A 13,771-nucleotide genomic window follows, 5' to 3' on the forward strand; every position below is an offset into this window, starting at 1 on the left:
GAGAAGTTAATATGCACATGCCTTTAATGAGATATGCTAAATGCATACATGGTACTGTTACTAATAGCCCTTTCCTGTGCTCTTTTCTTGAAGTTGAACGAAGAAGAAGATTTAACATAAATGACCGCATTAAGGAACTAGGTACTTTGATTCCCAAGTCAAATGATCCGTGAGTACAATTGCGTGTTAATCTGCATCATGTATTTTTCAGACCTGAATGTTTTTTCATATGTTGTAAAAAATGCAGTTGTAAAAACTAAAGAAGTCTCTCCTCTCCCTTTGGTTCTGTTCCTAAATTCTTCTTACACCTTTCTTTTGGTTAGTCTCATCAAACTAAAATTTCAAGACAAAAGCATTGAATTGTACAAAATGATCTTTGGACACTAGATGCTTTGGTTGTGAGGAGGTGGCTTTCTGAGAGGAGGTGACTTTCTGAAGCCTAAGAATTCTTTGCAAACAAATACTGAGCTTAAAAAATATTTCCTTTAATGATTCATGCAGAACAGAACTTTCAATAGCTGTTAAAGCTAGATTTGTTGACTGCTCTTTGACTTGTACAGTATCTCTAAATAGGCACTGATGAACGGACATTAGAGACTTCAAGTTTAATGATACTCAACAGACAAAAAAAGGTCAATTGCTTTTATGAAAACTTGCCTGCTCTTTGTATGTTTTACCATTGTAGGGGAAAAAAAGTAATGTTTTAATCCTCTTATTAAGTACAGGTCAGCTAATTTGGATTTCAGCTTTTGGTCTCTCTTTATCCACCTTGCCACCTTCAGAGATAACAGCTGTAAAGATAATTTTCTCAAGTCTTTCCTACCAGCCTATAGTTACCTGCAACGTCAGCACATAGGACAACAAACACACAGTTTTTATCCATTAGAAATTGGCTCATTTGAAGCAAGGGGCTAGAAAATATATACATTTTAATGGCCCCCACAGGCATTCTGTGAAATTAGCCTTTGAATATGACCTTTTAGCTACCTAATAAAATGTAAAGATGAAATCAAGTATTATTCATGCAAGGCTTATTAAATTTGCTATTCACATTATTGTTAGAGAATTTGTAACAAAATAAAATAAAACCATTACCTATTGTGAGGTGGTTTTGATGAATGTACAAGCACAATTCCATCTTCAATGTTTTGCCTTCCCAGGTTTCAAGGAAAGGCATTTTCAAACCCGAAACATTTCAGATTCTCAGTTCTACAGCACAAATGTATCCTACTAAAGGGCTGTGACCTTCATTTCCTATAGTCAGTCTTGCATGATAGTTGAAATTGAATTCCCATTTTCCTGTTCTTTATCAGCTTTCACTTTTTAGCATATTCTTTTAAACTGTAGCATGTGAATCTCTTTAGCAACATATTATGAAATTATGGGGCTGCAGTGAAAGCCTCTATTTGCATATCTTCTTTCCCCATTGTATTAGAATACTTGCGGGTTTATAATCTGAACTGATAAAGATCTTTAATTGTAGGCATTGTTTTAAGATAAAACAGACTATAATCTATATGGTGGTTTTCCCACACCAGGTTTCTAGAATGTGCCTTGGGGCTGTTATGCAGACGCAGTCTCATAGACTGGGGTCTCAGCCCAGTACCTTTTCTCCCACCAGAGCAAGTCTGCTTTTGTTGATTTTATATAATGGAGATCTATATACACTATTCTGTGAAAAAAGAGTCCCTCTTATTACTGAACAAAAAAAAATTTGAAAACCCTTTCTTAAACTCAGAAGCATAATTGATTGATTGGATCTCACAAGGAAGCAAAACCCAAGATAATTGGTTGAAACAATCACTTCTTTTAAACTGAGTGACCCCTCACATATCCCAATTCTGATTTCTCATCTTGCTGGCCTACGTGAAGCATCATTTATTTTAATTACATTTCTCTCTGGCTGCTAAAGTTACTTCTCTTACTTTGATCTTAGCTCTGAATATTAAGTCTGTGCTCACTCTGGGTATCTCAGGACGTTCCCCTGGGTTGCCATCTTTGGTGTTCAGACCCCAGGGACCAACCCCAGGGAATTCTCTGGGGGCTGGAACTGTCCCTCTTATGGGAGAACTTCTGTTTTGTTCTTAATGTAACCCATATGAGGATCAATTACTTGGTGACTTGTTTAACGATCCTCTATTCACCCATTCCACCTGATACTTGTAGATGAGGAAATGGATAGAGAGAGGCTAGATAGCATGCTTGGGATAATTCTTGATGAAAAAAAAAAAATAGAAGGATGTTGAGTTTATGCCACAAACAATTTAGTAGTGTGATCTCACAGATCTGTTTTACCATCGTTTACTCTGAGTTAACTTTTATAGTTTTAGAAACCTATAACTGTTTAATATAATGTTTAAGGAAACTGTGATCAACAGACCTAAATTTAAGTCCTGACTCTACCATGTGGTACTGTGTGGCCTAGGACAAGTTGAATTGTCTCTGTTTCAACATGTGCACAAAGTCTCTATCTTACAAGGTGCTTGTCTGGGTTAAGTAAGACAATGTGTACAAACTGGGTGGGCAACACTAGGCACGTGGCAAACACTCATGAATGGTAGCTATTATTAATGTATGATTATTTCATTTTCAAAATTGAATGCTTTTAAAAATGATACAATGGACTTTGGGGACTTGCGGGGAAGGGATGGAGTGGGTAGGATGGGAGTGAGGGATAAAAGACTACAGGTTGGGTACAGTGTACACAGCTTGGGTGATGGATGTACCAAAATCTCAGATATCGCCAATAAAGAACTTATCCATGTAACCAAGTACCACCTGTTCCCCCAAAACTATTAAAATTAAAAAAAAATTGTAAGTTCAAAAAAAGAGATATGGAATGCTTTGAATATTGAATTTTCATTGAGCCTCAAATCCTAAAAATGTCTGTTTTCCTCCATTTCCATTGCAGAGACATGCGCTGGAACAAGGGAACCATCTTAAAAGCGTCTGTGGACTATATCCGAAAGTTGCAACGAGAACAGCAACGCGCCAAAGAACTTGAAAACCGACAGAAGAAACTGGAGCACGCCAACCGGCATTTGTTGCTCAGAATACAGGTACACGGCCTGAGTTGTGTAAAGTTTACTGCTTGTTACCAACTTCAAGACAGTAGAAAGATGGATATAATGAGCCATAGGGGAGTTGACTTACATGATCCTAACACAGGCAGTCCTTATTATTTGTGGATTCTGTATGTGTGAATTTGCCTACTTGTAACCCCAAAATCAATATCTGTGGCACTTCCACAGTCATTCTTGGACATGTGCAGAGTGGCAAGTTTGAGCTGCGTGCCCACAGTCATTCTCAGACATGTGCAGAGTGGCAAGTTTGAGCTACCCATGGCACGCATTTCCAGGTGAGGTCGAATGACCCTGCCCGAGGCTGACTGTCTGCTTTCTTGTTTCAGCTCTCATCCTCTAAACAAGTGCTCCTTTCGTAGTCTGTTCAGTGCTTTCTACATTATTGTTTCTGTTGGTGATTTCGCTGTTTAAAATGACCCCCAAGCATAATGCGGAAGCAATGTCTAGAGTTCCTGAGGGCAAGAAGGCCGTCATGTGTCTTACAGAGAAAACACACACAGGTGTTGGATAAGCTTCTTTCCGGCATGAGTTACAGTTCTGTTGGCTGTGAGTTTAATATTCACGGGTCAACAACATATATTACACAAGGTGACCTCCAACAGAAACATACATATAACAAGATTAAGTGTTGTGACTGGGGTCTCACAGGAACCTAACCTGTAATTCCCCTGGGAACAGTGCTTCAGTGTTCACCCATTCAGTGTTCACAGTGACTTTGTAGAACATAAAAAACATAAGCACTGACTATACATGTTAAATAAGAAGATGCCTTAGTATTTGCAGGGTCTAGGAAGCAGTTGATGATCAAAGTCTGTGTTTATAAGGAACCTGGGGCCACCCAGAGGATCTTATATTAAGGACATAATTCCTGGAGATAGTTATAAATAGTGGAATTGTAACATATATCTTTAACTTAAACTATACACCCTTAGAGGAAGACATACTCATTTTATTAATATGTACAATTTGTGCGTCATCCTGTTCAGTGGGTACATGCACCAGTGTAAACGGGAGATGGGGAGTTCCTCTTCAGTGTCAGCTCCTGGAACTTCTCTCAGGTGCTCGGCCTCTCTTGTTGGGTGAAAGGGCACTACTTCCTCTGAAATGATCCTCAAAAACAGACTCCCTGTTTGAACCAAAGGGGGTTTGTGAGGGTAATTTTAATTTGCTGACTTTGAACAAAACCTATCTGTAAGAGTCAATGACACCGTACCTTCTTCTTGAGTAGGCTGACCCACCTTTTACTAGATTTTGCCATAAAGCAAGGGTTGTCTTTCAACTTTTCCAGTACAACTATTCATGGAGTTATTTTACGAAACAGCAGTGAGAAGTATGACACCCTAGAGACCATTGTGTTTCACCTAATGGTGTTCCTCCTGGACGCTGAACTTTTCAAACAGAGCAATTCACTTATAATAATGGTCTCCAGTCTTCTGAATGCTTATATTTTGAAATTTCACATCTCTCATTCACTGCAGCGATTCCTCAGCTGCGGGTCGGGGAGGTGGGAAGCCACTTCCCTGTTGGAGTGCATTTTAGGACTCTGGGTAGTGAAGGAGAGGTTGTGTGTAATTTGAAAGCCCTCCTTTCCCCTCCCCTCCTCTACTTTGGCTTTGGTTGTTGGTTTTATGTTCTGTCTCTTCAATAAGTAGCTATAGGTATTTAATCTCTTGAACGTAGTCTACCTATTTATAAAAGCAGCTTGTCGGCCGGGCATGGTAGCTCACGCTTGTAATCCCAGCACTTTGGGAGGCCAAGGCGGGTGGATCACGAGATCAGGAGTTCAAGACCAGCCTGGCCAAGATGGTGAAGCCCCATGTCTACTAAAAATACAAAAATTAGCTGGACGTGGTGGCAAGCACCTGTAATCCCAGCTACTCGTGAGGCTGAGGCAGAGAATCTCTTGAACCCGGGAGATGGAGGTTGCAGTGAGCCAAGATCGCGCCCCTGCATTCCAGCCTAGGTGACAGAGTGAGACTCCATCTAAAAAAAAATTTAAAAATAGAAATAAAAATAAAACCAACGTGTGGCCGGGTGCAGTGGCTCACGCCTGTAATCCCAGCACTTTGAGAGACCAAGGCGGGTGGATCACAAGGTCAGGAGTTCGAGACCAGTCTGGCCAACATGGTGAAACCTCTTTACCAAAAATACAAAAAAAAAATGAGCTGGGCGTGGTGGTGGATGCTTGTAATCCCAGCTACTCAGGAGCAGGAGGCTGAGGCAGGAGAACCCAGGAGGCGGAGGTTGCAGTGAGCCAAGATTGTGCCATTGCACTCCAGCCTAGGCTGCAGAGCAAGACTCCGTATCAAAAAACAAACAGAAAAAGCAGCTTGTACTAATGTGTCGTTTCCTTCTACAAGTATTAAAATGTAATAACTATTTTGAAAGAGTAGCTAGGTTTTGTTTTATTTTAGGGTTCCAAACATGTATATTCATATGAAATACGAATATTGTGAAATATGTGCATTGGAAATTCCATGGTGACGATATCTTGATTTTCTTCCAATGACGATGTAAGGCAGCCTTTAGAACTTTTGCATATCACAGAAAACATTATTAATTAGGAAAGTTCTGCTACGCAATTAAGCCAGAGTTCTCTAGATGGGATTTATCACCTTATTTAGAAATCTGAGTAATGCTTTAATCAGCTGATAAATATTTTTAATTAGACAACAAAGGATTAGAGTAAGATGTTTGCCTCTCTTAATCCAACTTTATTATTCTTTTTCTGAAAAGACAATCTGCATGTATGGAGGTGCTGTTCTTATTAGCATGTTGGTGTAGACTTACAAGAGTCCATGTTTTCAGTATGGGCCTAAGGGCTTTCTTTTCATTTTCACTCTAAGTGATGCACACAAAAGTTTTCACAGAAGAAAGAGCATGAATCCTTAATATCAGTGAAACTGCCATTTTATTAAATAGCCCAGGGCTTTCAAATGATGCCTGAAGAAGCTTGTGTTTCTGGAGATTATTTTAAGGAACTTGAAGGTACTTGTGTGACATCTCAAGCTCCTGGCTTTTACTCATATTGCATCCAAAGAAGGATTTTGCAGATCCAAAAACCTTGAATTTAGACTGAAACATGGCTTTTCAAGCACATATGTTTCTCAGCTTGTGGGCCAAGGTTGAGAGGCCATGTCATGTGGAGAGTCCTTCCCCTCTCTGATAAGGAAAGGTGACTTGCTTCAAATTTATATTCTCTTGCTACATATTATTGTTTCACAGTCATAGAAGGGATAGCATTGGAATGGAGAAGCAGAATGCTTATCAGGAATCAATTGAAGTCTCTAAGGTTCATTTTAGGAATGCCCAGGGATATACTCAGAAAGGAAAAAGAGAAAGAGCTTGCTTGGAAGACATTTTGCAATGATACAGGGGGAATCAATGGCATTTAGTAAGTGTGTTACTCAGTTAGTGCGGCTGTAGTGAAATGCCATTGACTGGGTGGTAAACAAGAGTTATTTTCTCACAATTCTGGAGGCTAGTTGTTGTCCAAGATCAAGTTGTCAGCAGGGTTGGTCCCTTCTGAAACCTCTCTCCTTGGCTTCTAGATGCCTGTCTTCTCCCTGTGGGTTCACATGGTCTTTTTTCTGTGTGCATCTGTCCCAATCTCCTTTTCTTACAAGGACACCAGTCCTACTGGGTTTAGGCCCACCAGTATGATCTCATTTTAAATTAATCGCCTCTTTAAAGGCCCTATCTCCAAATACGTCACATTCCAAGGTACTAACGTTAGGACTTCAACATTCAAATTTTTTCCAGGACACAATTTAGCCAATAATAGGAATGTATGTGAGGAAGGAAAGGAAAAAAGTTGTTCATCTTATAGATGAGAACTTACTTGTTGAGTTAAAAACATACTTTCCCTTTGCCATCGTGAAATGGGTTAAATGATGCTTCTAAAACTTTAGTTACTTCCACAGAACTTTCACAGCTTTTGCTATCACTACCAAAACTTTTTAACTTCATGGCACTCTTAGTGTTTTAGCAAGCTTTTTACCATCCCCCTAGACAAAAAGAAATACCTACTCTTTTTGTTAGGTCCAAACAACTTATTTAGTATTTAGGTTCTAACAACTTGGTAGCCATTTGAAAAAATAAAACATAAATTGAAAGGAAAATAACATTTTTATTTTGTTATTAAACAACCATATTACTTACTAACTGGATGTGTGTGCCTGTTGGGCACTGCACAGCTTCTAAAGTCTCTTGGAATCAGACTGGACACCACCACCCTTGTTGCCCAGTCCACAGTGATGTTCATGCGAAACTTGTTTTTCTTTCATCACAGCAACCGCCAAAAGCCCAACTTTGCAATGATATGATGTGGTTGAAAAGTATATAGCACAATCTGATGCTGAAAGAGAACTATCTCGAGTTTAGTAGTTCTCAGGTAGTATTGCCATTTCCCTTGAAATGTTAGGCTATCTCCAGTGCTCTGTGAGTTCATTGCAGCACCCATGGGGACCTCAGTCCACAGCTGAAGGACCATGAAACTATGTTACTTTTTACTGAATATGTTTCTTTTTTCTTTTGTTTTTCTTTTCTTTTCTTTTCTTTTTTGTTTTTTTTTTTTTTTTTTTTGAGATGGTGTTTCACTCTTCTTGCCCAGGCTGGAGTGCAATGGCGTGATCTTGGCTCACTGCAGCCTCCAACTCTCAGGTTCAAACGATTCTCCTGCCTCAACCTCCCAAGTAGCTGGGATTACAGACACGCACCACCATGCCCGGCTAATTTTAGTATTTTTAGTAGAGACGGGGGTTTCACCATGTTGACCAGGCTGGTCTCAAACTCCTGACCTCAGGTGATCCACTCCCCTCGGCCTCCCAAATAATATTTTTATCAGCTTGCATTTAAAACTTCATTTTTGTATTTTTTAACTTATCCTCAGTGTGAACATTAATATCTGCGAGAGACCATCTCTCTCTGTTTTTCATACATAGTCAAATCTATAAAACACCTAAAACTTTATTTCATATACTACCAGTGGTACTTCTACTATACTTTAGAACATACAGAGCTTATTAATTTAAAAGAACAACAAAACTTTTATTTTGAGGATTTATTGTTTTCCAAGTATCTGATTTTTAATAATAGACTTTATTTTTTAGGACACTTTTTGGTTCGCAGTAAAATTGAAATAATGCTGCAGCTATTTCCCATACACCTCTTTCCCCCAAGCATGCACGGCCTTCCCCATTATCAGCATTCCCTACCAGAGTGGCACATTTATTAGAATCAATGAACCCGCAGTGACATTTCATTTCCCTCCAAAGTCTATACTTTACATTCCCTCTTGGTGTTGTACATTTTGTGGGTTTGGCCAAATGTCTAATGACATGCATCTACCATTACAGTATCATATAGAGTGGTTTCACGGGCTTAAAAGTCCTCTGTGCTCTGCCTATTTCAGTGTTTTATCTTTACTCTTATTATAGGAACTTGAAATGCAGGCTCGAGCTCATGGACTTTCCCTTATTCCATCCACGGGTCTCTGCTCTCCAGATTTGGTGAATCGGATCATCAAGCAAGAACCCGTTCTTGAGAACTGCAGCCAAGACCTCCTTCAGCATCACGCAGACCTAACTTGTACAACAACTCTCGATCTCACGGATGGCACCATCACCTTCAACAACAACCTCGGAACTGGGACCGAGGCCAACCAAGCCTATAGTGTCCCCACGAAAATGGGATCCAAACTGGAAGACATCCTGATGGATGACACTCTTTCTCCCGTTGGTGTCACTGATCCACTCCTTTCCTCAGTGTCCCCCGGAGCCTCCAAAACAAGCAGCCGGAGGAGCAGTATGAGCATGGAAGAGACGGAGCATGCTTGTTAGCGAATCCTCCCTGCACTGCATTCGCACAAACTGCTTCCTTTCTTGATTCGTAGATTTAATAACTTACCTGAGGGGGTTTTCTTGATACTTTTCCTTTAATATGAAATTTTTTTTCATGCTTTATCAATAGCCCAGGATATATTTTATTTTTAGAATTTTGTGAAACAGACTTGTATATTCTATTTTACAACTACAAATGCCTCCAAAGTATTGTACAAATAAGTGTGCAGTATCTGTGAACTGAATTCACCACAGACTTGAGCTTTCTGAGCAAGAGGATTTTGCGTCAGAGAAATGTCTGTCCATTTTTATTCAGGGGAAACTTGATTTGAGATTTTTATGCCTGTGACTTCCTTAGAAATTAAATGTAAAGTTTAATTGAAAGAATGTAAAGCAACCAAAAAGAAAAAAAAAAGAGGAAAAGAAATCCATACTAACCCTTTTCCATTTTATAAATGTATTGATTCATTGGTACTGCCTTAAAGATACAGTACCCCTCTAGCTTTGTTTAGTCTTTATACTGCAAACTATTTAAAGAAATACTGTATTCTGTAAAAGACAAAAAAAAATGCAGTCTTTTCATGAAGATCGTCTGGTTAGAAAACATAACTGATACCAACTGAAACTGAAGGGAGTTAGACCAAGGCTCTGAAATTTAAAGTCTAATCTCGCTCTCTTTTATTCTGTGCTGTTACAGTTTTCTTCATCAATGAGTGTGATTCAGTTTTTCATAAGATATATTTTATTTTGAAATGGAAATTAATGTCCTCTCAAAGTAAACTATTGAGGAGCACTGAAAGTATGTTTTACTCTTTTTTTGTTTTGTTTTTTCATTTTTGCTTTTGATAAGAAAACCGAACTGGGCATATTTCTAATTGGCTTTACTATTTTTATTTTTAAATTATGTTTTACTGTTCATTTGATTTGTACAGATTCTTTATTATCATTGTTCTTTTCAATATGTTTGTATTAATTTGTAAGAATATGCATCTTCAAATGGCAAGTTTTCGATATTTTTACAACTCACTGGTGGTTTTCCGCATTCTTTGTACACCCATGAAAGAAAACTTTTATGCAAGGTCTTGCATTTAAAAGACAGCTTTGCGAATATTTTGTAAATTACAGTCTCACTCAGAACTGTTTTTGGACACATTTAAGGTGTAGTATTAATAGGTTAAAACCAGGCTTTCTAGAAAGAATAAACTTACATATTTATTTTTAGGATATGAAAATAGCAATATTCTTGGAGACCGATAACCATAGCATTAATACGCCCATTCTGGTCATTTAAATTGGGGTTTATTTCAGCAAACTTGCTGAATTTATTTTTAAGAAAGAAATACTGTATTGGCAAATTACTGTTACTTGATAACAATGTTTTAACAAGGAGCAATGTTGTAAAGTTAGTTTCAGTGCATTATCTACTTGTGTAGTCCTATGCAATAACAGTAGTGTTACATGTATCAAGCCTAGATGTTTTATACAGATGCCATATAGTGTTATGAGCCAGGCTGTTGAATGGAATTTCTCAGTAGCAGCCTACAATTGAATAGCAAGTGGCATAAAGCATATCCATTCAGAATGAAGTGCCTTAAATATAGCAGTAGTCTTTTTTGGACTAGCACTGACTGAACTGTAATGTAGGGGAAAGTTTCACGATGGTATCTATAGTCAAGAGGAACATGTAGCATGGTGCCTATGTAGACAATATAAGAGCTTCCAATTTTCCTTCAGATATTTTTAATATTAAATATATTTTAGTGACAGAGTGCCAACTTCTTTCATCAGGAAACCTTATTCAGGAGGGTTTTTAAAAAGTGTTTAAATGTCAAATGTGAACTGGTGATGGGTGATGGAGGGTTCAGAGAGGAGTGATCATCAGATGTGTGAATGGATGGTTTAAGTGAAAATAATCAACTGCATAGTTCCCACGCACGCTGGGCAATGAGAATCCTTGGAAACATTGGTGATGCTATCAGTTTTATAGCTTTATTACTTAAGGGGGTAGGGAAAATTAGTTCCCATTCTTTCAACCCCCTTAACTGTATTGCTCTTTTCCTAGAATAGTGATGCAAATCTGCATGAACAACTAATTGTACCATAGTGTTCATTGATACAATCATAGCATTGTCTGTTTTTCTCTTCATATTTATATGGGGGGGAGGGCACTGGATGCAAAAGTTGAAGATCGTGACGCTATGATGTTAGTTTTCCTTAGCTGATTTTGAGGGTTTTTAAAAATAAAGCAAGATTGACTAACCTACGGCCAAGGGAACAGGACTATGGTTTAGCAACCATATAGAAAGCTTTGTTGAAAGAAAGTATGGCATCTTGTACCACTGCCCTGACTGTCGCAACTCCTAACCTTGCCATTGCCTGCCTCCCCGTCCCCTTCTCTTAAGAGACAATTTCTGCAGGTGGCAGATGAGCAAACCCAGGAGAATGCTGCAATCTTGGGGGTGGTTTTATTTATTTATTTTTTTGCCAAATAGAGTGTGGATTCGTTTTAGGGGCTAGTTAAGCCAAGAGGCAGTGGTTTGGGCTTGTTGTTTGTAACGAGAAAATGATCCACACCACTCCCCCCATTCCCGGGTGCAGAATTGTGACTCGGGGTTGGGCCTCTGTATGGAGTGACCAAAATGCCAAAATTGTCTGTCTGCCTCTGAGTAGGGCAATGGAAATACCAAACCTTCTGACTTTGCCAAAAAGCATACAAGCAACCTGGTCATACATAGGATGACAAAATTCTTTCTGGTTGTTTTTAAACAATAAAGCAATAAGAACAAATACAATACATAGGAAGTTAAAAGCACAAAGGAATGAACTTATTAATATTTTTGAAAAATGCACTGGGAAAAAGTTGATGTCAATAACAGTATAAAACAGCCCTATTTCTTGATAAAAATGACAAATGACTGTCTCTTGCAGATGCTTGGTACTGTAATGTTAATAATAGTCACCTGCTGTTGGATGCAGCAATAATTTCTGTATGGTCCATAGCACTGTATATTATGGATCGATATTAATGTATCCAATGAAATAATCGACTTGTTCTTGATAGCCTCATTAAAGCATTTGGTTTTTCACATAGTGGTGGCCTATTGTGTTAATGCCAATTTTGAATGTTATCTGCCTTATCAAAAAATGGTAGTGCACATTTTCTTCTGATTTAATGAATAACAAATTGCATGAAAATTTAGAGAATGCCAGTAAGTACTTTTTTTGTTTAAAATGCCACTCTAAGATGTTACTTTTTGGTTTTAAACATTTTTGATTACTTTTTGACTTACACTCAGATGAGCTATAATTATGCAGCTTTTTTATCCCCCTCTGAATTTGGGGAGATTTTAAACTCCCAAATGCCAAGACTTCATTTTAGATATAGGAGTTTTATTTAAAATGTTTCAGTGAGAGGTGGCTTTAAAAAAGAGAAATTGTCAGAGAAACCCTTGCATATTTACAGAAAAGATACTGGGTTTTTAAAATACAAATTTACAATAATGAAAGCTTAATATACCCAGGCTGCCAGCTCCTGGTTGCTTTTTTTTTTTTTAAATACACTACTTAAGAATCATTTGATAAATGTTGGATTTGAATTGGAAAGTGTCAGACAAAACATGTCTTTATTCCCTAGCTAGACCTTAAACTTCTGCCCTTTTAAAAAATATATTCTGGTTTAACCTCTGGAGAAAATGAGCAAGAAACTTCCTGTAATGCTCCTGAGCTGTCAGCTTTTTCCTAAGTTTAATTTTCTTCTTAAATTGTAATATACAGTAATCAAGGCCTTTCTTTTTCAGGCCTATTGGAATTATTTTTATTTTCCCTAGAAGTACAACTGTAGGACCCCTTAAAAACATGTAAAAGTAGGAAGATTTCCTTTTGGAACAAGAGAAAATATTCTGGGCACAATCAAAAGCAAGTAAGCTGAAACTTGGGGCTTTTCATCTCCGGGGGATCTGCAGAAATACCTTCACTCACATTTCTGTCCTGGTATTTACCAGTCATTTCACAGCCCATAAGGATCCTTCATCTTTAGCTTCCCCCCACCCCCCCGCCACACATACACAATTACGTGTTATAATGGTGTTACCTGAAGATTGGACATTTGCCTGCAATGTGTATGACTTCATTTGATATCCGCAGACTTAATTTCTTAAAATTTTATTAAGCCAATTCACTTTCAAATAAATTACATCTGTTCAGTCACCACACATGGCCTCTCAGTTAATCTTCCTGGGTTTGAACCTTATCTCTGCCCATGTCTTGCTCTGTGATTTTGCACAAGTTATTTGGCCTCCCTGCGCCTCAAAAGTAGCTACCATATAGTGGTCTTGTGAAGACCATTCGAGTTAATAATACTAGAATTTGTGCTTGATGGCACATAGTAAATGCTCAGTAAAGGATAGCTTTTCTTATAATAATCACCTTCATTACTAAAACGGAAAATACTTTCTGGACCAACTAAAATCATCACCTGTATTAGCAGTGACATGCACACCACATTTGGCAAAGCACTGAATTACAACATAGATTGAAGATGTGTGTAAACCGGCCAGGGGACGGAGCCCCAGGCCATTTTGGAGAAAGGAACCTTGCTGTTTATAAGACCTAGGGTAGGAATATTTTAGAGAATTAATAATAAACTCAGTGTATCACATTAAAATATCTTCAGCACAAATGACCTAAAATTTAAATTGTTTTAAACCGTACATTCTGCATGTATGCTTCTGCCATGAGAATAATTATATTATTTTCATAAAATATGCCTTACTGAAGCTGAAATCTTTATTATATTCTTTTGAAAAATTAAACTTTTTAATCCTTTGCGATATACACTGATATACAGCT

General features: G+C 38.1%; 1 protein-coding gene across 9 annotated transcripts in view; it reads left to right on the forward strand.

The window, feature by feature from the left end:
* The window catches only part of MITF (melanocyte inducing transcription factor), a 222,795-nt gene extending 210,786 nt beyond the window's left edge, over positions 1-12,009 (forward strand). For all 9 annotated transcript variants that reach the window (XM_050778542.1, XM_050778544.1, XM_050778543.1 and 6 more), the window contains 3 exons: positions 94-169; positions 2,912-3,059; positions 8,522-12,009. In XM_050778542.1, the coding sequence (XP_050634499.1) occupies positions 94-169; positions 2,912-3,059; positions 8,522-8,923 (626 nt within the window). In that variant the 3' untranslated portion in view covers positions 8,924-12,009. The remainder of the gene's footprint in view (positions 1-93; positions 170-2,911; positions 3,060-8,521) is intronic.
* The last annotated feature ends 1,762 nt before the right edge of the window (positions 12,010-13,771 follow it).

Source organism: Macaca thibetana, chromosome 2 (genome assembly GCF_024542745.1).
Source record: "Macaca thibetana thibetana isolate TM-01 chromosome 2, ASM2454274v1, whole genome shotgun sequence".
Lineage (NCBI taxonomy): Eukaryota > Metazoa > Chordata > Mammalia > Primates > Cercopithecidae > Macaca > Macaca thibetana.